Source organism: Papio anubis, chromosome 13 (assembly GCF_008728515.1).
Source record: "Papio anubis isolate 15944 chromosome 13, Panubis1.0, whole genome shotgun sequence".
Classification (NCBI taxonomy): Eukaryota; Metazoa; Chordata; class Mammalia; order Primates; family Cercopithecidae; genus Papio; species Papio anubis.
Genome location: NC_044988.1, coordinates 11,822,147 through 11,846,758, shown reverse-complemented (window position 1 = coordinate 11,846,758; position 24,612 = coordinate 11,822,147). Strand labels below are relative to the sequence as shown.

At 41.4% G+C, this 24,612-nt stretch overlaps 1 protein-coding gene across 1 annotated transcript in view; it reads right to left on the bottom strand.

Moving 5' to 3' along the window:
• AGTPBP1 (ATP/GTP binding protein 1) overlaps positions 1-21,362 on the bottom strand; it is a 198,666-nt gene extending 177,304 nt beyond the window's left edge. Inside the window, 2 exon segments of the mRNA XM_021927597.2 lie at positions 21,161-21,202; positions 21,204-21,362. Coding sequence (XP_021783289.1) covers positions 21,161-21,202; positions 21,204-21,346 — 185 coding nt within the window. The 5' untranslated portion in view covers positions 21,347-21,362.
• Between the last annotated feature and the right edge of the window lie 3,250 nt (positions 21,363-24,612).

Here is a 24,612-nt window from a genome sequence, read left to right as displayed (position 1 = left end):
CAGTTTCTTCATAGTGTCGATGGTCTTTACAATTTGGCATGTTTTTGCAGTGGCTGGTACCGGTTGTTCCTTTCCATGTTTGCTTCCTTCCAGAATGTGTAGGCAGGCAACCTGGTGACAAAATCTCTCAGCATTTTGCTTGTCTGTAAGGATTTTATTTCTCTTCACTTACAATGTTTGGATTTGGCCTAGATGAAATTGGGTTGCAAATTCTTTTTCTTTAAGAATGTTGAGGCGGTAGCGGTGGCTCAAGCCTGTAATCCCAGCACTTTGGGAGGCTGGGAGGCAGGCAGGATCGAGGTCAGGAGATGCTGAGACCATCACAGCTGTAGGGTGAGAAACCCGTCTCTACTAAAAAATACAAAAAATAGCCCGAGGCCGAGGTGGCCCGGTAGCCTGTAGTCCCAGCTACTCGGGAGGCTGAGGCAGAGGAAGAATGGGCGTGAACCGGGGCTGAGCTTGCAGTGAGCCGAGATGTACCCACTGAACTCAGCCTAGGCGACAGAGTGAGACTCCGTCTCAAAAAAAAAAAAGAATGTTGAATATTAGTCCCACTCGCTGCAGCTTGTAGTGTTTCTGCGAGAGAACTGCTGTTAGTCTGATGGGCTTCCCTTTGTGGGTAACCCGACCTTTCTCTCTGGCTGCCCTTAATATTTTTTCCTTCATTTCAACCTTGGTGAATCTGACAATTATGTGTCCTGGGGTTGCTCTTCTCGAAGAGTATCTTCGTGTTGTTCTCTGTATTTCCTGAATTTGAATGTTGGCCTGCCTTGCTAGGTTGGGGAAGTTCTCCTGGATAATATCCTGAAGATTGGTTTTTAACTTGGATCCATTCTCCCCGTCACTTTCAGGAACACCAATCAAACGCAGACTTGGTCTTTTCACATAGTCACATATTTCTTGAAGGCTCTCTTCATTTCTTTTCACTCTTTTTTCTCTAATCTTGTCTTCTTGCTTTATTTCATTTATTTGATCTTCAAACACTAATGTCCTTTCTTCCACTTGATCGAATCTGCTATTGAAGTTTGTGCATGCATCATGAAGTTCTCGTACTGTGGTTTTCAGCTCTATGAGGTCATTGAAGGTCTTCTTTATACTGTTTATTCTAGTTGGCCATTCATCTAACCTTTTTTCAAGGTTTTTAGCTTCCTTGAGATAGGTTAGAACATGCTTCTTCAGCTCAGAGAAGTTTGTTATTACCAACCTTTCTGAAGCCTACTTCTGTCAACTCATCAAACTCATTCTCAATCCAGTTTTGTTCCTTCGCTGGCAAGGAACTGCAATCCTTTGGAGGAGAAGAGGCACTCTGGTTTTTGGAATTTTCAGTTTTTCTGCTCTGGTTTCTCCCCATCTTTGTGGTTTTTATCTACCTTTGGTCTTTGATGTTGGTGACCTACAGGTGGAGTTTTCATGTGGATGTGCTTTTTGTTGATGTTGATGCTATTCCTTTCTGTTTGTTAGTTTTCCTTCTAACAGTCAGGCCCCTCAGCTGCAGGTCTGTTGGAGTTTGCTGGAGGTCCACTCCAGACCCTGTTTGCCTAGGAATCACCAGCAGAGGCTGCAGAACAGCAAATATTGCTGCTTGATCCTTCCTCTGGAAACTTCATCCCAGAGGGGCACTCGCCTGGATGAGGTGTCTGTCAGCCCCTACTGGGAGGTGTCTCCCAGTCAGGCTACATGGGGGCTTGGGACCCACTTGAGGAGGCAGTCTGTTCGTTGTCAGAGCTCAAATGCCATGCTGGGAGAACCACTGCTCTCTTCAGAGCTGTTAGACAAGGATGTTTAGGTCTGCTGAAGCTGTCTGCTGCCTTTTGTTCTGGTATGCACTGCCCAAAGAGGTGGAATCTAGAGAGGCAGTAGGGCTTGCTGAGCTGCGGTGGGCTCTGCCCAGTTCAAGCTTCCTGGCCTCTTTATTTACACTGTGAGCACAAAATCACCTATTCAAGCCTCAGCAATGGTGGATGCCCCTCCCCCTGCCAAGCTGCAGCATCGCAGGTCGATCTCAGACTGCTGCGCTAGCAGTGAGCAAGCCTCCATGGGTGGGGGACCCACCGAGCCAGGTACAGGAGGGAATTTCCTGGTCTGCCGGTTCCAAAGACTATGGGGAAAATGCAGTAATTGGGCAGGAGTGTACCGTTTCTCCAGGTACAGACTGTCATGGATTCCCTTGGCTAGAAAAGGGAAATCTCCCGACCCCTCGTGCTTCCCGGGTGAGGCGACGCCCCGTCCTGCTTTGGCTCACCCTCCATGGGCTGCACCCACCATCCAACCAGTCCCATTGAGATGAACCAGATACCTCAGTTGGAAATGCAGAAATCACCCGTCTTCTGCGTCAATCTCACTGGGAGCTGCAGACCAGAGCTGTTCCTATTTGGCCATTTTGGAAGCTTCCTCTGGGTTGAGGGTCCTTCTAAAAGAAACCCTAGAGAATAAGCTCTTCCCTCCCACCATGTGAGCACACAGTGAACAGGCACCATCTATGAACCATGAAACAGATCCTCACCAGATATGAACCTGCCAGTGCCTTCATCTTAAACTTCCCAGCCACCAGAACTGTTAGAAATACACATCTGGCCAGGTACGGTGGCTCACGCCTGTAATGCCAGCACTTTGGGAGGCTGAGGCAGGTGGATCACCTGAGGTCAGAAGTTCAAGACCAGCATGGCCAAGATGGAGAAACCTGAACTCTACTATAAATACAAAAATTAGCCGGGTGTGGTGGTGGGCACTTGTAATCCCAGCTACTCAGGAGGCTGAGGCAAAAGAATTATTTGAACCTGGGAGGCAGAAGAATTATTTGAACCTGGGAGGCAGAAGTTGCAGTGAGCCGAGATCACACCATCAACACAGTGAGACTTTGTCTCAAAAAAAAAAAAAGAAAAGGAAAAAAAAGAAATAAACATCTGTTCTTTATAAGCTACCTACTCTATGGTATTTTGTTATAGTAGTGCAGACTAAGACAACTTTGAAAATTGTCATTAATTAATAACCAGTGATACATGAACCTGTGTCAAAACCAATTTTTGAGAGAACAGTTTATTTTTATAAACTTACAAATGCTCAACATATGCCACATCATAACACATACATTAACGCCATGATCTACTTTATCCCAGACCCTTATCCATTAATCACCATTGTTTACTGCAAAAGCAACCAAAATAGATTATTTCCTCAAGGTTGTGGGGAAAATGTGGTAAAAGTCCAAGGTTCTTGACATAGCCGCATAAATACTCACATGGTATAATATCTAAGATTTCACTGGCCACTACTTGACTCTTTTTATTCACACAATAACACAGAAAACTTATTTAACAATGTGTTATGTCTATCATCTTATCTCTTTCCACTGGAATTAAAGCTCCATGAGGACATGGATCTTTGTTTTGCTCACTAAATGCCGCCCAAGTGTCTAGAAGAATGCCAGCACACTGCAGGTGCTAAATAAAATTTTTAATTAATGAATGCTTTTAAGTTTCCTTTTGAAAAAAATTTTACTACACAAACAAGCAAGAAAGTCTTCCTTTTTAAAAATCCAGTAATATGGCAGATATGGTATACTGGCACACAGTATCTATCCCAATTTCCCTCTACTGTGCCTTCCTATACCACAGGAACTTGAAAGTTTAAAAACTAAAAAGCATTTCCCAGACTCCCCTGCACCCTGCAGCTACACTTCCAGATGTAACTGAAGTCTACCAAATTCGTCACTTGTGAGAGATTTAGAAGATGAGCAATAGCTGCCTGCTTATAGAGGAAAGCACAGACACAGGCATGTTCAGTTTTTCTACGACAAGGTATTCGAAGAGGTCCCAGAGTACAAGGCAGGGATTCTCAACCTGGAGTCCACAAGATATTGAAGATACCGCTTGAGTTCTTTGAGAAATCAGAAATTTAACAAAAAAAATTTTTTTTAATTTTTTAACTTTTGTGCATCAAGCAATGAAAGTATTGACAGTCAATGAACAACCTCATTAACAATTGTGTTAGAAATTAGCCGGCTGGGCGCAGTGGCTCAAGTCTGTAATCCCAGCACTTTGGGAGGCCGAGACGGGTGGATCACAAGGTCACAAGATCAAGACCATCCTGGCTAACACGGTGAAACCCCAATACAAAAAAAAACTAGCCGGGCGAGGTGGCGGGCGCCTGTAGTCCCAGCCACTCGGAAGGCTGAGGCAGGAGAATGGCGTAAACCCGGAAGGCGGAGCTTGCAGTGAGCTGAGATCTGGCCACTGCACTCCAGCCTGGGCGACAGAGCGAGACTCCATCTCAAAAAAAAAAAAAAAAAACATTAGCCAGGAATGGTGGCACATGCCTGTAATCCCCGCTACTCGGGATGCTGAGGCAGGAGAATTGTGGTAGTGCACAGTAAGACCATGTTTATTGGGATACAGTTGTCCTTGATAACTGGAGGTTGCTACGCATAGGGGGAGGATGGTAGGGGGCTAATGAACATCAGCCTCTCCCTCTCGAATTACCTCCCTAAACCTCCCTCTAGGCACCGCCAACTGCCTGATATGAGCAAAAAAGTTCTACAAGTGTAATGGAAAATTGGAGAGAAATTTTGATTCTGATGAAAAGGCCAGCCACAGTGGCTTACACCTGTAATTCCAGCACTTTGGGAGGCCAAGGTGGGAGGACTGCTTGAGCCCAGGAGTTCGAAACTAGCCTGCACAATATAGTAAGATCCCGTTTCTACAAAAAATTAAAAAATTAGGCCAGGAGCAGTGGCTCACACCTGTATTCCTAGCACTTTGGGAGGCCGAGGCGGGCGAATCACCTGAAGTCAGGAGTTTGAAACTAGCCTGGCCAACATGGCGAAATCCTGTCTCTACTAAAAATACAAAAAAAAAAAAATTAGCCAGGAATGGTGGCACATGCCTGTAATCCCTGCTACTCGGGAGGCTGAGGCAGGAGAATTGCTTGAGCCCAGGAGGCAGAGGTTGCAGTGAGCCGAGATCATGCTACTTGCACTCCAGCCTGGGAGACACAGCAAGAGTCTGTCTCAAAAAAAAAAAAAGAAAAAGAAAAAAATTAGCCAGTGTGGTGGCATGCACCTACAGTCCCAGCTACATGGGAGGTTGAGGTAGAAGGATCACTTGAGCCTGGAAGGTTGAGGCTACAGTGAGTCATGTTCACGCCACCGCACTCCAGTCTGAGTAACAGAACAAGACTCTATCTCAAAAAAAAAAAAAAAAAAAAGGTTTACACCTTGCAACTCAGTTACCCCCAATGTCTTGCTATTTGGTACAAGCTTTGTAAAACATGGACAAAATTACAATGGAATTATATCATGAAACTTTAGTCTTGTGATTTTTCTCAATTAGTTTTTTGTTACGGTCTTATGTCTTATACATTAACATCTGCGTTCTACAAATGCCCGATAATCCAACATGGTAATTTCTGAGGATGAAGTGTGAGAATAGGGCCAAAGGAAAATTCCAGCAAGGTTGGTAAAGAACGGTATCTGGTGAGTCATTTCATGGCACTAGTACATCAAGAGACACATGAAACAAGTCCCTCTTTACAATGCAAACTACGTAACAATGGATGTACACAGGGCTGCACTAAGTTTTCCCATACCGTTTTGTGGTGCTTGTGGAAAACAACTTTACAAATACAGCAATGGTTTCAGCAAAATTCAACAGACACTTAAATACAAATTACATTCATTTGACAAGTTAAATGTCAAATGTAATGGAATCTCAAAACACACTGAATATTTTGTTTAAAAAACAAAAATCGGTGAAAAGGCTGAGGCAGCAAGTTACATAGTAGTTGAATGTATTGCCCAGCAATGGGAAAGTCACACAATTGGTGGTGAGAATCTACTATAATTATAATAAAAAATGTAAAATTACACTGAGCAAAAGATCAGTAAAATGTTTATATGAGATACAGAAAAGAAACTGAAAAAAGTTCTACAGTACATGTTGAGCATCCCAAATCTAAAAATCTGAAATCCAAAGTGCTCCAAAATTCAGCCAGGTGTGGTGGCTCACGCCTGTAATCCCAGCACTCCAGGAGGATGAGGCGGTCAGATAACCTGAGGTCAGGAGTTCGAAACCAGCCTGGCCAATATGGTCAAACCCCATCTCTACCAAAAATACAAAAATTAGCTGGGCGTGGTGGCACGCACCTGTAATCCCAGCTACTCAGGAGGCTGAGGCAGGAGAATCGCTTGAACGCAGGAGGTGGAGGTTGAAATGAGCCGAGATTGCACCACTGCACTCCAGTCTGGGCAACAGAGGGGGACTTCGTCTCAAAAAAATAAAAGCAAACCCCACTTCACAACACAGTGTTTTCTTCACAGAGAGATGCTGGTGTCAAAAGCCCTAGGAAAGGAAATGTTTAAAGTTCTAATTGAAGTTCCAGAAAAGTATTAACTTATATAAAAACCTATTCATTCAAAAATGTTTAAAGAACTGTGTAAAAATATGGATGAAGAGCACATAAATCTACTATATACAGAAATACAGTGGCTTAGCAGAAGAATTCTCAACAGGTGTCTAAGCTGAAAGATGAATTCCAGGAGTACTTTCGCAAACACAGCGGACCAGATTTTGCCAAGTATTTTGAGAATGAAGAATGGCCCAATCTGCAAACATTTGTTATCACATGAAGTAACTGAACAACTCTCCGCGAGACCTTAGAGAAAATATTTTTAAGGCCAGTTGTGGTGGTTCACACTTGTAATCCCAAGTGCTTTGGGAAGACCAAGGCAAGAGGATCACTTGAGGCCAGGAGTTCTGTACCAGCCTGGGTAACACCGTGATACCTCCATCTCTACAAAAAACAAAAAAAAACTTAAAAAATCAGCTGGGCATGGTAGCATATGGCTGTAATCCCAGCTACTTGGGAGGTTGAAGCAAGAGGAATCCCTGAGCCCAGGAGTTCAAGGTTGCAGTGAGCTATGACTGCATCACTATATTCCAGCAAGACCGTGTCTCAAAATACACATTTTTTATATATATATATATAATATGTAATATATATTTTACATATTATATATGTTTACTTCAAGTGACAAGATTCTTGGGGAAAAAAATCCTGTGATCAAAAAAAGGAAATCTTAAAATGTTTCCATTGTTTCTTGGGCTTGAGAGTAAGAATGTTTATCTGCAAATCTCAAGTTTTGCTGATATAGGAGAAAAATATTAAAAAGGAAAAGTAAACAGTATTTCCCTTTTCTTTTCAAATAAGTGTAAGACTGAGGAAGGAACCCTTTCTCTGAATCTTGTGCTCAGGCTGAGAACTTAACTTTGAGGAGGAGGAATTTGCTCTTCCTCCTCATTGATGATACACTCAAGATGAGATTTATGCTCTTGATTATACACTCACGATGAGATTTACTGATCATAAAAATGTGATGGATTTCCCTGAACCAGCAATGTCCTGCCAATCATAGGAAAGTAATGAACATTTAGCTGCAAGTTTTCAACTTCTTAAGTTTTTTCTTATTTAACAAGCACCTACAGCAAGGAGGAACTGTCTCATGTCAGATAAAAATCAACATTGTGAATGCTTATTTCAAATTAAACAAAACAAAAATAGGTTTCATGTGAACAAGATGAACTTCATTCTTTTAGTTTCAAAAGGCAATTTTATTATATATGTTAAAGCCTATAAAAGATGAAAAAAAATCAAAACACATACAAATATTTTGTTAACTTGTGGACCTACATTTCAGCCTCACCATGCCAATCAGAAAAAAAAAAAAAAAAAGTTAGCTTATTTCAAAATCTTACATAAATTATGACTTGGACTATATTTTTATTAGTATCATTTTGGCTTATGGTTTTTAATAGCTTTGCTATTTGATATTGTCAATAATTTTCATGGTGTATTAGGTGCAAAAGTAATCACAGTTATTGCCATCACTTTTAATGTTAGTTGTACTTTTAATTAAAAGTAATGGCAGAAACTGAGATTACTTTTGCACCAACCTAAATAAATAACATTAATTAAAAACAGCTAGTAGTAGCATACAGACAAACATACAGACCAATGGAATGAAAGTTCAGAAATAAATTCATATATCTATGGCCAACGATTTTTGACATGGGTGTCAAGTCCATTCAATTGGAAAAAACAGTCTCTTCAACAAATGGTGCTGGCCAAAGAATGAAGTTGGACCCCTACGTCACATAACATACAAAAATTTACTCAAAAGGGATCAGCAACCTAAATATAAGTTAAAACTCTTAGAAGAACATCTGGGGGCAAATCTGCATGCCTTGGATTTGGCAATGAATTCTTAGTTAGGACAACAAAGGCATGAACAACAATAAAAAATAAATAAATTGGACTTCATCAAAACTAACAACTTTTGTATATCAAAGGACATTATCATAAAAATGGGGAAAAAAACAAGTGTTAGGATGTAGAGAAACTGGAACCTAGGTATGTTGCTGGTGGGTGTGTAAGAAAATACAACTATTGTGAAAAACAGTTTGATAGTTCCTCAAAAAGCTAAATGTAGAATTACCATATGACCCAGCAATTCCACTCTTAGGTATATACCCAAACGAACTAAACACAAAGACTTGAACAGATACTTTACGCCAATGTTCACTGCAGCATTATTCACAACAGTCAGAAGATAAAAACTACCCAAGTGCCCACCAATAGATGAATAAACAATATGTAGTATCAACATACAATGGAATACTATTCAGCCATAAAAAGCAATGAAGTTCAACATATGCTACAACATAAATGAACCTGAAAACATTACACTAAGTGAATTAAAGGCCTAACTGTAACACCTGAACCGTAAAACTCTTAGAAGAAAACACAGTGAACAAGTTCCGTAGCACTGGTCTAGGCAATTTTTTGTATAGGATCTAAAGTATAGGCAACAAAAACAAAAACAAATGGGACTATGTCACACTAAAAAGTTCTGCACACCAAAGGAAATAACAAAATGAAAGACAGCCTATAGGTTGGCAGAAAATATTGTGCCAGCCATACATCTAAGACATGTGGCTTATCTCAAGATATAAGAGGTTAATATCTTAAATATATAAGAAACACAACTCAGTAGCAAAAAAAAAAAAAAATGGATAACCCAATTTAAAAATCAGCAAAAGACATGAATAGATACTCTTCCAAAGAAGGTATTAAAATGGCCAACAGGTATATAAAAAGGTGCTCCACATCACTTATCAGAGAAATGAAATTCAAGGCCACAATGAAATATCATCACCTCACACCTGTTAGGATGGCTATTATCAAAAAGACAAGAGACCTAAAAGTTATTTCACAGTTCCTCCAAGATACAAAGATTTAGAAAAGTTGGGGCAGTCACTAGCAGGCAGCTGGTGCACACCAGAATGGGTCCAACATGGTTCTACAGCTAGTAAGCATAGTCCGAGGTTCCTGATCACCACAGCGTCCTAACCTCAACTGTTTCCAGATTCTGAAACAGCAGTGTGGTTCCAGAAATGAAGCTCTAGAAGCAATTTCACAATTAGACCGGAAGTTTCCTAATCACAAAAGAGATAACTCTCTTGGTTTCCCAGTTCTGTGCTAAGATGTGAGAGTTGTTCCTTAAAGCTCAACCTACTGTCTCTTCAGATCTCCCAACTTAATTCCTCCTACGTAAGCCACTTAATGCCTATGCCAGATAATGATTTATTGCCCCTCATCTCCCAATTCACCCTTTTTGTCTGCTCTGTGAAAATGGATATGTGCCCTTTAAATATTTTTTTATCTGCCAGTTGACATGACATTAAGCTCTGTCAGTAGAGGGCACCGGAAAGGCATTGCAAGGGAAAAGAATTGTGCTTCCTGGTTCCAGGGCATTCACTTGGCTCCAGTAGGCAAGACTTTTCCAGGGCCCTACTCCTTCAACAAGGATGGTTTCCCCACCACCAGGCTCCTCAGTATGTGCTCTTTTTCCAACAAGAGCCTAGGTAGTTTTGTAGTAGAGGTCTCTGATGAGATACCTCTTCATAAACAGCATTCCCTGGTACCCTAAGGGGCAGATTTCCAGCAAATTCCACTAGTGCTGTACCATAGCTTGAACTTGCCCTTTGACAGAGCCTGGACCGTGCCCTTTCCAATAAGATCTAGGTTCATCTGGAAGATGGAAACGCACTCTATCTTAGTCTTGGGATAGTCACTGCTCCTTATATCTGCTATTCCTATATTCTTTAGCATTATCTTTACTTCTCACTGGTAAATATCTTATTACTCCAATCCCCTGTTATAGTCAATAATTCCTTATATTATTCTTTCCCTGCTAAATTACTATGTGGTTTCTGTCTCCTGATTGACCCCATACTGATACATTCCAACAATTCTTTAAACTATTTAGCAGCCTATGGTAAACCCTCTCTTTGCTTAAGGGAGAGTGGTTCTTTCTCTACAAGTGTATCTTCACTGTTTTATTTTTAAACGAAGGATTTGGGCTGTGGAGTGGGAAGAGAATAATACAATATCCTCAGAAATGAAATGAAGTTGTAACATCAACTTTTTTAAATTAGGAAGTGATACTAATCATGTATAGCCAGGGTCAAGATTCATTCCTAGGTCAGCCTATTCAATACTTTTAATTGGAATATTAACTTCATCTTAGAGTACTACCATTCCTGTTATGCCGAACTGCTATTTTGAAACTTAGCCTACAATGAGATACACTTCACAACCAATAGAATGGCTAAACTTTAAAAAGACAGATAATAGCAAGTGTTAGCAAGGATGTGGGAAACTGGAACCCTCACACATTGCTGACAGGGATATAAAATGGTGCAATTACTTTGGAAGTAGTTTAGCAGGGTTTTTTTTTGGGGGGGGTTGTTTTGGGTTCTGTGTGTGTGTGTTTGTTTTTGAGACAGGGTCTTGCTCTGTCACTCAGGCTGCAGTACAGTGGCACAAACATGGCTCACTGCAGCCTCAACCTCCTGGGCTCAAGCAATCCTTCTGCCTCAGCTGGGACCACAGGTGCCTACCACCACCCACTTAATTGTTTTTTTCATTCTTTGCAGAGAAGGGGTCTTGTCATATTGCCCAGGCTGGTCTCAAATTCATGGGCTCAAGCAATTCTCCCACCTCAGCCTCCCAAAGTACTGAGATTACAGGTGTGAGCCACCAAGTTCAGTCCAATGATTATGTTATATTTTAGTACAATCTGCAAACAGGCAAATTGACTTCACCTATTTTATTGTCATTAATTTTATCAAAGAGTATGAGTAAGAGTAAACCTACAAAAAGCTTATATATCTTTCCCGAACATGCATTCTTATCAAAACCAAACAAATCTGTAAGGTTCACACACTACTCCACAAAAGATGTTCAGACACTTATAAAAGGTCTACTTAGTTTTGCTTTGTGACATTTCCATTTTACTATCGAAAAATGAGGTAGATTTGAAGAGCAGAATCCCATTACCCTTCAATTATTAAATGATTTGTTTAAAAAAACTATTCCTCCAACTCAGATTTCAACTATTTTCAGACTTAAAGCCAAAATTTCTAAGTCTGTATAGGTGATAAATGAGATTTAAAATCTTACCTTGAAACACACATTTTTCTCTGCCTCTAACCTATGACTGTGACCCATTTTTATGAAGAAACCACTATAACCCAAAGTCAGCTCCAGCTAATATCCCAATATAAATCAAAATATACAAAATATGAGGAATAAAAACAGCTATATGGCATACAAAAAACAAAGAACAGAAATAAGCCCCTAGTAAAGGGATTAAATTTGCCAACCAAAACATAAAGATTGGCAGAATAGATTTTTTTTAAATGATCCAACTGTATGTTGTCTGCAGAAGACTTACTTTAGATCCCACGGCACAAATACATGGAACGTGAAAGAATGGAAAAAGATATTCCATGCAAATAGTAACCAAAAGAGAGCAGGAAGGGCTATACTAGTATCAGACAAAACAGACTGAATCAAAAAAGTTTACAAGAGAAAAAGTATATTATATTTTAATAAAAGTTCAACAGAGCAAGAAGATAAAACAATTATAAACATTTACACACCAACAAAATATATGAAGTAGTTACAAATCATCAAAATATGAGGCAAAAAGTAACATAATTAAGGGGAGAAATACTTCTATAATAAAAGGTGGAGGCTTAATACACCATTCTCAATAAGGAAAAAAATAACCGGAAAGAAGTGAAGAGAGAGGCGATTTGAACAACACAATGAATCAACTAGATCTAACATATATTTAGAACAAGGTACTCAACAACAGAATATGAATTCCTCTCAAGTGCACATAGAACATTCTCCAAAACAGGCCATATATTAGGATACAAATTAAGTCTCAATTGATTTCAAAAGATATTTATCATACAAAGTATGCTCTCCAACCTCACAACAGCAATAAGTTAGAAATCAATCTGAGAGGCCGGGCGCGGTGGCTCAAGCCTGTAATCCCAGCACTTTGGGAGGCCGAGATGGGCGGATCACGAGGTCAGGAGATCGAGACCATGCTGGCTAACACGGTGAAACCCTGTCTCTACTAAAAAATACAAAAAATTAGCCAGGCGAGGTGGCGGGCGCCTGTAGTCCCAGCTACTCAGGAGGCTGAGGCAGGAGAATGGCGTGAACCCAGGAGGTGGAGCTTGCAGTGAGCTGAGATCCAGCCACTGCACTCCAGCCTGGGCGACAGAGCGAGACTCTGTCTCAAAAAAAAAAAAAAAAAGAAATCAATCTGAGAAAGAAAACTGGAAAATTCACAAATTTATGGAAATTAAACAACACACTCTCAACCAATGAATCAAAGAAGAAATCACTGGGTTAATCAGAAAACAGAGACAAAAGAAAGCAAAGACACGACAAACCACAACTTACAGGATATAGCAAAATCAATGCTAAGGAGAAAATTTATAGACATAAACACATTAAAAAGGAAGACAGCTCTCAAAACAACCTATCTTTATAACTAAGGAATGAGAAAAAGAAGAACTAAACCCAAAGTGAGCAGAAGGAAGAAAATAAAAAAGACCAGAGCAGAAATAATTAAAATGGAGACTAGAAAAACAATAAAGAAAATCAACAAAACCAAAAGTTGGTGCTTTGAAAAATTAACAAAACTGACAAACCTTTAGCAAGATTTAAAAGAGAGAGAGAAGACTCAAATTACTAAAATCAGAAATGAAAGGGGAGACATCATGACCAATTCTACAAAGGCAAAAAGGATTATAACAGAATACTGTGAACAACAGTACACCAATTGGGTAACGTAGATGAGATAAATTCCTAGAAACACAAAACCTACCAAGCCTGAACCACAAAGGAATAGAAAATCTAAATACCCATAACTACTGAGGAGATTTAATCAGTAATTAAAAACCTCCTTACAGGCTGGGCGCGGTGGCTCACGCCTGTAATCCCAGCACTTTGGGAGGCCAAGGTGGGTGGATCACAAGGTCAAGAGATCGAGACCAGCCTGGCCAACATGGTGAAACCCTGTCTCTACTAAAAATACAAAAATTAGCTGGGCGTGGTGGCACGTGCCTGTAATCCCAGCTACTCAGCAGGCTGAGGCAGAAGAATCACTCGAACCCATGAGGCAGAGGTTGCAATGAGCCAAGATCGCACCACTGCACTCCAGCCTGGCAACAAAGAGAGACTCCATCTAAAACAAACAAACAAAAAAACCTCCTTACAAAGCAAAGCCCTAAACCTGATGGCTTCACTGGTAAATTCTATAAAACATTAAAAAAAAAAAAAAAAAAGACCAGTTCTTTTCAAACTCTTCCAGAAAAGTGAAGAAGGAACACTTACTACCTCATTCTATAAGGCCAGCACTGCCCTGATACCAAAGTCAGACAGATGCTACAAGAAAATGACAGACCAATACTCTTTATGACCATTAATGCAAAACTCTTCAACAAAATACTAGCAAACCAAATACAGCAATGTGAAGGCAAATCAAAACTACAAGATACCACTTCGCAGCCATTAGGATGGCTGCTACCAAAAACAAAACAAAAACAGAAGATAGTAAGTGCTGATATGGATAGATTAGAATCTTTGTGCACTATTGATAGGAATATAAAATGGTGCAGCCATTATGGAAAACAGTATGAAGGTTCCTTGAAAAATTAAAAATAGAATTATCATATAATTCAGCAATTCCACTTCCAGGTATATACTCAAAAGAACTGAAAGCAAGGTCTTCTTTGGGAGGCCAAGGCAAGTGGATCACAAAGTCAGGAGACAGGGACCATCCTGGCTAACATGGTAGAACCCCATCTTTACTAAAAATACAAAAAAAAAATTAGCCAGGCGTGGTGGCACACACCTGTAGTCCCAGCTACTTGGGAGGCTGAGGCAGGAGATTCACCTGAACCCAGAGGCGAAGGTTGCAATGAGCCGAGATTGCACCACTGCACTCCAGCCTGGGCGACACAGCGAGACTCCATCTCAAAAAAAAAAAGCAAGGTCTTGAAGAGATGTTGACATACCTAGATTCAAAGCAGCATTATTCACAAGCAACTCAAGTGTCCATCCATCAATGGATGAATGCATAAACAAAATCTGGCATATGTACACAACAGATTATCCAGCCTTAAAAAGAAAGTCCTGACACACAGTACAACATGAACAAAGCTTGAAGACATTGTGCTAAATGAAATAAGCCAGTCACAAAAAGATAAACGCTGTATGATTGACTCCACTCATGTGACATACTCAGAGTTGTCAAATTCATAGCAACAGAAAATAGAACAGTGCCTGCCAGAGAATGGACTATGCGGGAGGGGAGAGTAATTGTTTAATACATAGAGTTTCAATTTGAGAAGATAAAAAAAGTTCTGTAGATGTACGGTGATGACGGCTGCACAACAATGTGAATATACTTGATGCCACTAAACTACACACTTCAAAATGATTTAAATGGTAAAGTTTATGTTATATATGTTTTACCATCATTTTTTAAAATGAATATTTTTTTAAAGACCGAAATATGAATCTTGTGTTAAAAACTGGGGGAAAAAGTTGTTTCAAATGTAAATAAAAGTTAAAATTAATGAGATTAAATTAAAAGGTGAGAGATTAGTTTTCACCATGCACCAAAAAGGAGTCTAGAAAGTGCGTTGACCATAAATTAATAAATCTAAAGAGTTCTTGTAAAAATAATACTTTTTAATTCACTAAATTCTATTATATGTAGGCAGTGTTCAGATTTTTATTAACATTATCTGACCATAAATCCCCCTGGCTGACTTTATTATTGTTTTTAATCCCTCTATAACCAATATCCTTATAATCTTCATAATTTTAAATCATTTTCCCCATAAGGAAAAATGTAAGGCAAAGACAGCAAGTACCTGGCATTTCTCCACAGGGCAGCTCATCCTCAGCATGAATTAAGTGAGAAATGAGCAGGGTTTAAGAAGGGAAACCAGGTCACTTTTTTTAAGCTTATGAGTTAGATATTAGTGGAGCTTTTCACATTGTGCCTTCACTGTTTAATATTTACATTCCCAAAATGTTAAATTTGAACATTTATACAGAAATGTACAACAGGTCTGACTTTTGTTTTTAGATGGTATTAAGATTACTAATACTATAATTCCATTGCATCGGCACCTGACTAAAACCATTAAGAAACTTTCTGTGAATAACCTTTACTGTACTTCATTTTGTATGTTAAAATATTTTTCTTTAAATTTTTTAATTCACACAATAATCATATGTATTTATGAGGTACACAGTGATCTTTTGATATATGTAATGTATAGCAATCAGATCAGGGTAATTAGCAAATCCATCATCTCAAACATTTACCATTTCTTTGTGTTCAGAGCATTTGATATCCTCCTGGCTATTCGAAAGTATATATTATCAATTACAGCCATCCGATAGTGCTAGAGAACACTGTAGAGCTTATTCCTACTATCTAGCTAGAATACTTTTTTTTTTAATACAGCCTTTACCAGGTCCCAAAGCCTAAAACAAAAACAAACCAGAGATTGTCACTACCACTTCACTTCTTAATCAAAGGTTTGTGAGAAATCCTCTTTAAGATTTAAATCCAAAAGTTCTAAAAGCATGGTGCATGGGCCCCTGGGGTCCTGACACTCTTTTAGGGGACCCACAAGATGTGTGGTCCCCTATTTCTGTAACACTATTTGTATAATACTAAAATTTAAAATATTAAAATTACTGTCATCTTGGACTGAATTAAAGTCACCATCAACCACCAACAATTATAAAACAAGAAAAAGCCAGCCGTGGCTCACGCCTGTAATCCCAGTACTTTGGGAGGTGTATGCGGGTGGATCACAAGGTCAGGAGATCGAGACCATCCTGGCTAACGCAGTGAAACCCCATCTCTACTAAAACCACAAAAAATTAGCCAGGCATGGTGGTGGGCACCTGTAGTCCCAGCTACTCGGGAGGCTGAGGCAGGAGAATGGCGTGAACCCAGGAGGCAGAGCTTGTAGTGAGCTGAGATTGCACCACTGCACTCCAGCCTGGGCAACACAGCAAGACTCCACCAAAAAAAAAAAAAAAAAAAAAAAAAGACAAGAAAAAGTCAATGTCACTTAAGAATGTCCTTGAAACAGTAAAAATTATTAATTTTTACACACCTTTTAATGTGACAAAATGGGAAGTTTGCACAAACCATTTCTGCTACATACTGAATTATAATAACTGATGGTTGTCTCAAAGTAAAGTGCTTTTGTAACTGAACTGACAGCTTGAACTAGCCTCTTTTTTAATGAAAGTGACTGAAAGAATGATTGACAGACTATGGTTATTCAAATTGGAATATTTTGGCAGAGGTTTTCTCAGAAATGAATAAACTGAGCTTGCTTGTCACTTTAAGTAAACAAGTCACATTTGTTGCCAATGATAAAATTTGAGCTTTCAAGCAAAAATCCGAATTCTGGAAAATTCATATCCACCATCGTCATGTCAAGACCTAAACAGCTTCCCAATAATTTGTCTCTAACAAAATGGGTGGTGATATTAACAACCATAACTTTCTTTGACATTGCATGATGAAAGATGTCAACATTTGGAAGATCTGCGTAACAATGAACCAATATTTACAAATGACCAAGGAATGATGTTACAATCTCAGGAATGGGTATAAGATCCATTCAAAGTTCAAGCCAATGGGTTTTACCAGAGCATGCAAAAATCTACTTACATGATTGCCCACTGCATCAACCTTTAAGAAATTGCCACTTACTGAGTTTTGATATAATACCAAATAAGAATATCCACAATTATCTGAAAAGGCTATTAAAATGCTCCCTCCCCTGGCCTCTCCACCCTGTTCAGCCATTACCTGTGTGACACTGGATTTTTCTCTATATGTACTTCAACCCAAACAACATACTGCAATAGACTCGATGCAGGAGCAGATATGATAATCCAGCTGTTTCCCTTAAACCAGACAGATTTACAAAAAAAGTAAAACAATGCCACTTTTCTCACTACCTTATTTTTTGTTTAAAAAAAAAGTTGTTTCCATTAAAAATATGGTGTTTATATTAACATGTAAAGAGTTTATAATTGTCATTTTAAGTGAACTGACAAAACAATTTATATTTCTCTTTTCATTTACAATACAGTAAACATAGATAAATTCACAAAAGCTTTTTGGGGATCCTCAACAACTTTTAACAGTGTAAAAGGGTTCTGAGACCAAACGTTTGAAAGCATTTAGAGTTTTAATATTAGACCTCTGCAAACCAAGAACAAGTATGTAAAATCATACTGGAGGGAAAAAAAAAAAGTTCCTAGGAAAATTATATGAAAGCTGAAAATGAACACAATGTCAAATCAAAACTGACCTCACTCTATATAATATCAATAAAAAAGAAAATAAAGAATACTTAGATAAAACTGATTTTGTGTGCCCTGGAAACAACATACAATATTCTGATCAAATAAACACGTATGTACCTACCAATATTTTGACAGATTACATTTTTGATAACGGCACATTATGGTCAAAGAAACACCCAATCACAAACTCAGAAACAGATGATTAAAAGATTAAAATAGCAGCCATCACCAACAGGAGGGACACAATCCAAAGTTCCGTCAGAAGGGACAAACAGGGATATATCAGCAGCTCTCCAGTAGCATCCCAGGGCACCCCGCTCAGGGTCTAGCTGTTCTATTTAAAACTGACTTACATGTTTCCAAGGCAGGACGGTGAGACTAAGCTCTCATTTAACCCCAAAGGAGCAAATGGGTCATAGTGGAATTAATCTGCACTAATACTGCTCCATCTGCCAAAAGTCCTTTTTCCGCTTACTAGATCCCTTTGAAGACTGAGGAAGAGCAACGGTAATAATAGCAACATTTCCTAGGCACCAGTTACTAAATGCCAGGCACTGTGGGCTAAGCACTGTACATATATTAATCACTTAATATTTGAGAATATCTTAAGAGTATATACTATTATTATGTCATTTTTGGAGCACGAAAAGGACAAATAACTTGCTTTAAAAAAATAAATAAATAAAAATAACTTGCTTAAAGTAAAGCCAGGACCCAAACCGAGCCATCTGGCTCTGGGGCCCAACCGCTTAGCCACTACACTAGAGTACACAGGCATAGTAATCAACAATAATATCTGAAGTTTAAAATTCAGGGCCCACCCTACACAATTTCGGTTGTTTATACTGAAACCCATTGCCTAAGGAAAGCTCCCATCTTGCAGACGGCCCTCTGACAGGTGCATCAATTGCTATTCACGCACTGTTCAATTTTCAGATAGTGGAGGACTTCAAGCAAGAAAAGCAGATTTGGGAAGATGAATACTTTGGATGAGGTTTAAAAAAAATAAGGCCAGGCCGGGCGCGGTGGCTCACGCCTGTAATCCTAGCACTTTGGGAGGCCGAGGTGGGCAGATCACCTGAGGTCCGGAGTTCAAGACCAGCTTAAGTAACATGGTGAAACCCCGTCTCTACTAAAAATACAAAAAAATTAGAGCCAGGCCTGGTGGTGTGCACCTGTAATCCCAGCTACTCGACAGGCTGAGGCAGGAGAATCGCTTGAACCCAGGAGGCAGAGGTTGTAGTGAGCCAAGATCACGCCACTGCACTCCAGTCTGAGCAACAAGAGCAAAACTCAGTCTCAAAAAAAAAAAAAAAAAAATTCAGGCCAGGTGCGGTGACTCATGCCTGTAATCCCTGCATTTTAGGAGGCTGAGGCCAGTGGATCACCTGAGGTTGGGAGTTCGACACCAGCCTGGCCAACATAGTGAAACCCTGTCTCTACTAAAAACACAAAAATCAGCTGGGCGTGGTGGTGCGCGCCTACAATCAAGAAGCTGAGGCGGGAGAATCGCTTGAACCCGGTAGGGGCAGGCTGCAGTGAGCCAAGATCGCACCACCGCACTCCAGCCTGGGTGACACAGTGAGACTCCGTCTCAAAAAAAAAAAAAAGTAGAATACAAATTACAAAATTTCATAACTCTTGGACCTCTTTTCCTTCTGCTAATGGAAGTAAAACCATTATTATATAGCAGCCTAGCTACACTTTTCTAAAGAGAACAATGCCTCAATTCAAGTCAATTGGAAAAGCTTTATAAAAATTGCTTCTACAAAAGTTTAAATTACATTAATAGATTCAAATGTTTTGCTATGTTGGCCAAATACGAGGGTAGTGTTAAGCCTATCCACTTCATTTCCAAGTTCAGAATGAGTCTGCAGTTGTAACTATGTGATGAATCAATTCAAGGCAGAGTTTCGTGATCATTAAAAATGAACCTATAACTTCACCATAGAATTTAACTCAAGAGAAGTGGAATGGGAAAATGAACAAGTCATATTAGAACTCTGCCTGCAGGATGAGAAGGAGCGGGTATGGCACGACTTATTATCTCGCAGTAATTCTACATAGGAAATACTTACAGATCTTTTAGAGTTTTGTTTGGTTCTGACATTTGGCACATGTTTTAAAATAAGCACCATTTAAAGTTCCTTAAATAAATCACTTCTTTTTTGGCCTACTGAACTAAAAACATTCCACAATACAATTACAAAAATAACTTTCTGGTTTTCCCAGACAACCAGTTTATAAGAATAATTCAGAGGTTCACAAAGGATAATTTGATTTACATAAAGCTTAAAAAACGGACATAAAAGGTAAGTGAAAATGAGTGATTAAGAAGACTGTTAAGGTCCTTTCTAACCACAAATTGTCATGAATTGTAATTAAACACAACTACAATTTTAAACACCTGAAGGAAAAAACCCAGCTAGAATTAATACTGCCAAAGAAAATTTCCGCTACTTTCAGGCACTTGAGTGAGCTATGTTAAAACGGGAAATGGGCTTTAAATTATCAACATTCACATCGATTACACTATGATGCATGAAAACTCCATTCTACAATGAGTAAACGCCCAGGAAAGGAACCCAACCAACTCCAATTGCCCTGGTGCTCATAAGAGGTTTATACGGCACAAGGGGTAAAATTACGGTAGAGTCGAGCAAGTCTTTGGGTTACAGGAGTCCTTGAACACTTGCAATTGAGAACCCGCAATTCAGGAAGGAAGACACTAAGGAAACTCTGCACTGTCATCGAGGGTGATCCGATTCAGGTTCAAACCAAATGCTCAAGGCGACAAGTTGTAAACAGAAGACACACTTCAGCTCAAACCACCCAGGGAGAGGAAGCAAACCTGCCCATCGCCGATGTCACAGCAAATCCCACCTTGCTGGCGCTCAGCCGGGAACCCTAGGATTGCCGAAGCACAGGGGCCCGCGACCCGGCGGCCGGCTACCACCGCGGAGGAGGGGCGCGGGGCTGGGCGCGCCCGCCCCGGCCCTGCAGCCCCTCGGTTAGATTCCCCGCGGCGCCGCGAGCTCGGGCCCGAGAGAAAGGGCAGAGCAGAAGGGGCGGCCTCCGCCCAGAGACCGCGCCCAATACCCTCCGCAACGACTGGGGCGGGGGTCCACCGAGGGTCCGGGGACTGGGGAAGGCGTTTTCCAGACCCAGCCAAAGCCCCAGCCCGTCAGGGCTTTCCCTCAAGACCGAGTGCTTTCCCTTCAAGCCCCGTGAAAGACATGCGTTACACAACCCGTCAGGTAAGGGGCGCAGGGATCCGGGGTCACCCCTCCTACCCCCGGGCGCCGCCGCCTGCATCTCCCGCGGCCCGGGGACAGCAGAGGGACGGACGGCCGGGACGCGCGGACGGCAGCGAGGCGCTCACCGGCTCAGGATGGGGCGCTGGCGGGGACCGCGAAGAGCCGCAGCCCGGCTGGGCACCTGGATCACGGCGGATCCCTCGCCGCCCGCCGCCGGGTGTTTTCATACAAACCCCGGTGGCAGGCGAGGCGGAGGCGGCGGCGGCGGCAGCTGCGGCGGCGGCGCTGGAGGCGGCGGAACCTGCCCGCATCCCGGGCAACGTCAGCGCGGCGCCCCGCCCACCGCACGCCTTGCCAGCCGGCTCCCAGCACGCGCAGGGAGTGGGGGCGGGGCGTACGAAGCCACGAAAGGGGCGGGGCGCAGCGCACGCCCCCTTCCCGGCGCGTCCCCTGTTACCCCCGTGCGCGCTCCGCCCCGCCCCTCTGCGCGCCCGACGGGAGGGAGCGCGCGCGTGGGGGCGGAGCGTGAACGGGAGCGGGAATTAGGGGCGGGTGTTCCGCGGGGTGCCGGCGCCTTGTCCCCAGCAGCCCCGGCCACCGCCCCACCGTACCGAACTGCGAGCGACTCCCCACGTTCTTCAAGTCACCTTTCTGTACACTCCCAACGAGGGCCCCAGCCTTTTCCCGGAACTAAGCCCGCGCCCACCCCTTCCCCCGCCATCGGTCACTCTTAGGAAGGGTTCTTAACGCTCCCCACCTGATCCCGGGGTCGCATCAAACGCTGGGGACTGCGGTAAAACTTTGACCTTTGCTGACCTCAAGGAGGGTCCGTAATAAGAGGCTGGAAGGGACATGCTGTTACTACAGTCGGGCTCCCAGAAAACAACGGGATTGCACCTTGTGGCCAAACCTCGGTAAATTGGATGCCTGGTGCTGCAGCGAACAAAATAGCAGGCTAATTTACTGTTTTTTAAAAAGGTGCCTGCATATAATCAAAACGGTAATGCTAAGTTGGATACTGAAGGCAAAGGCGGAATGTTTTATCTGAGCCAGAGTAATGTGTCAGAGAAATTACTAATACACCCCCTTCTGTTTTGACTGTATTTAAGTGTACTGTAATGTATTGCAAATAAATACTGACATCATTTACTTTTTCAAGATGCACAAGATCATGTTTGCTACTGTTTATGGTAAGGAATGTAATATTACTACTAGATAAGGGAATGCATTGAGAACTGTGGGATTTTTGTTTTGTTTTATGATCTTGTTCCAATAAAATTAAGCAGGTGTGAAAGCAATTCAAAAAGTAACCCAAGGTACACCGCAATGCTTCTTACAGTTTACCCTTGGTAGATGTCTTTATTCAGATGAACAAGAAACTGCCATTTTGTAAACATCGTAGTTTCCTTCATCGTGAGCACTAAAAGATAGGTTACGGTATTTAAAATAATTTTAAAACAACCACCACCCCAAACCACCCAATCGGAAAGGTATTATCTGAAAATACCCAATAATAATGTAATAATTTTACAATAATCCTAAAAATACATGTAATATACCTGAAACTTTTCTTAAAGAACATGTTTCTAAATGAGTCAACTTGCAATATAGGAAGGTATTATGTGGATGTGTGTGTTTGTGGAATTTGAATCCCACTTTCACAAGCACTGTTAGCATAGTTTGATGACCAGGACACAGACCCAGGAGATTAACAGACACAAGATAAACAGCAGTGTTACGTTGCTTTGAAATGATTCCAATCACATAGTTTGCCACAAGAGTGAGTGATTTATGTTTTGTGGTAATTAAGAACTTAGAGCTACTCCCCCACCTCCTGGGAATGTGACATCACTCTTCATCAGATCCCACATGTATGAAGTTGAAATAAACTTCACCTCCCCTAGCTAATGTGACATTACACCTTATCAAACACCATATATAAGTTACTGACTTCAACTACAGGATTTCAAAATACATATAAACTCAAGAATTTGCGAGATGCTTTCAGAGCTCAGCGGGTGACAGATTGTAAGCGCTGTCCACCACTTCCCTAAACACTACCGGCTCAGGCTGCAACAGGGCCACATCCTGTTAGCCTTTAAGCTTTGAAGCCTGTCCACCAACACTGGCACCACCCTGTAGCATCGTGGGACTTTGCATATCCTCACAGATCTCCTATATGTTGGACACCATCTCTCCCAAGAACCTCAACCTCCAAAAGGTAAAGGTACACCTCAATTGTTTTATTTTGATGGAGTCTTGCTCTGTCGCTTCAGGCTGATACTGTGCATGCAAACTCGCTCCACTGCAAGCTCCGGCCCCGGGTTCACGCCATTCTCCTGCCTCAGCTCCCGAGTAGCTGGGACTACAGGCGCCTCCCCGCCTCACTGCCTCGCTAATTTTTTTCTATTTTAGAGACGGGCTTCCACCATGGTCTCATCTCCTGACCTTAGGATCCACCCGCCTCGGCCTCCCAGTGTTGATTACAGGATGCGGAGTTTCACCAGCCTGCCTTTTTTTTTTTTTTTCTTTTCAAGACAAGAGTCTCACTCTGTTGCCAAGGCTGTAATACAGAAGTGCAATCATGGCTCACTGCAGTCTTGACCTCCCAGGCTTAATGAATCCTCCTACCTCAGCCTCCCACTGAGTAGCTGGGACTACAGGCACATGTCACCACATCTGACTAACTTTTTTAATTGTTTTTGTAGAGTCGGGGTCTCCCTAAGTTGCCCAGGCTGTTCTCAAACTCCTGGGCTCAGCAGTCCTCCTGCCTTAGCCTCCCAAAATGCTGGGATTACAAGCATTAATACCACACCCACCTCAATCTTTAATTAGACTTTACTTTCCACAGAGGTCTGCTTCAAACTTAATTGAACAACTAGATTTTAATAGTTTTGGAACTCACTATGTAGTTAATATACATCGTCTATGGAGTGTATTCCCTGTGAAATTATTCCCTTAATTCTCTGCCTCTATACATTGTGAACCTAAGAAAACAAATTATCTTCATATGGCAATAAACCATGTTGACGTAGGATTTTTTTCTCCTTAGCTCAGCTAGATCAAGGTTCTTGTCTCAAGACCAGGAAAAATTGGGTACGCAGCCATTTGAAGAGTGAGTGGAGTAGAATTTATTAAGCAAAAGGAAAGCTCTCAGCAAAGAAAAGGGTTCCGAAAGCAGGTTCCCAGTTGCCCACTTCACAGTTGAATACAAGGGCTTTTACATGCAAGCTGATGGGGCTGGGTTCCCTATTTGTATAAGGCGCAAATTCCTGGTGGCTCCACCCCATTCCCCCAGTGTGCATGCGGGCCCTTAGTCCACTGTAGGCATGTTTAGGCAAGACGCCTGTGTAAGTTCCCTTATCTGTACGAAACACGGATGGGAGGTTCTCTGGGGACCCTTCCCTTACTCTCTGCCTAAAGCAAGCTGGCTGACTCCTTTCAATGTAATTCAGGAAATCATACTTTTATCTCCCTACTTTGAACCATACAGAACACAGAGCTAATTTCTATTGATCACTCTTTCCACAGCGTCTTCAATAAACCTTATCATGATACATAAAACTAAATGTGAATA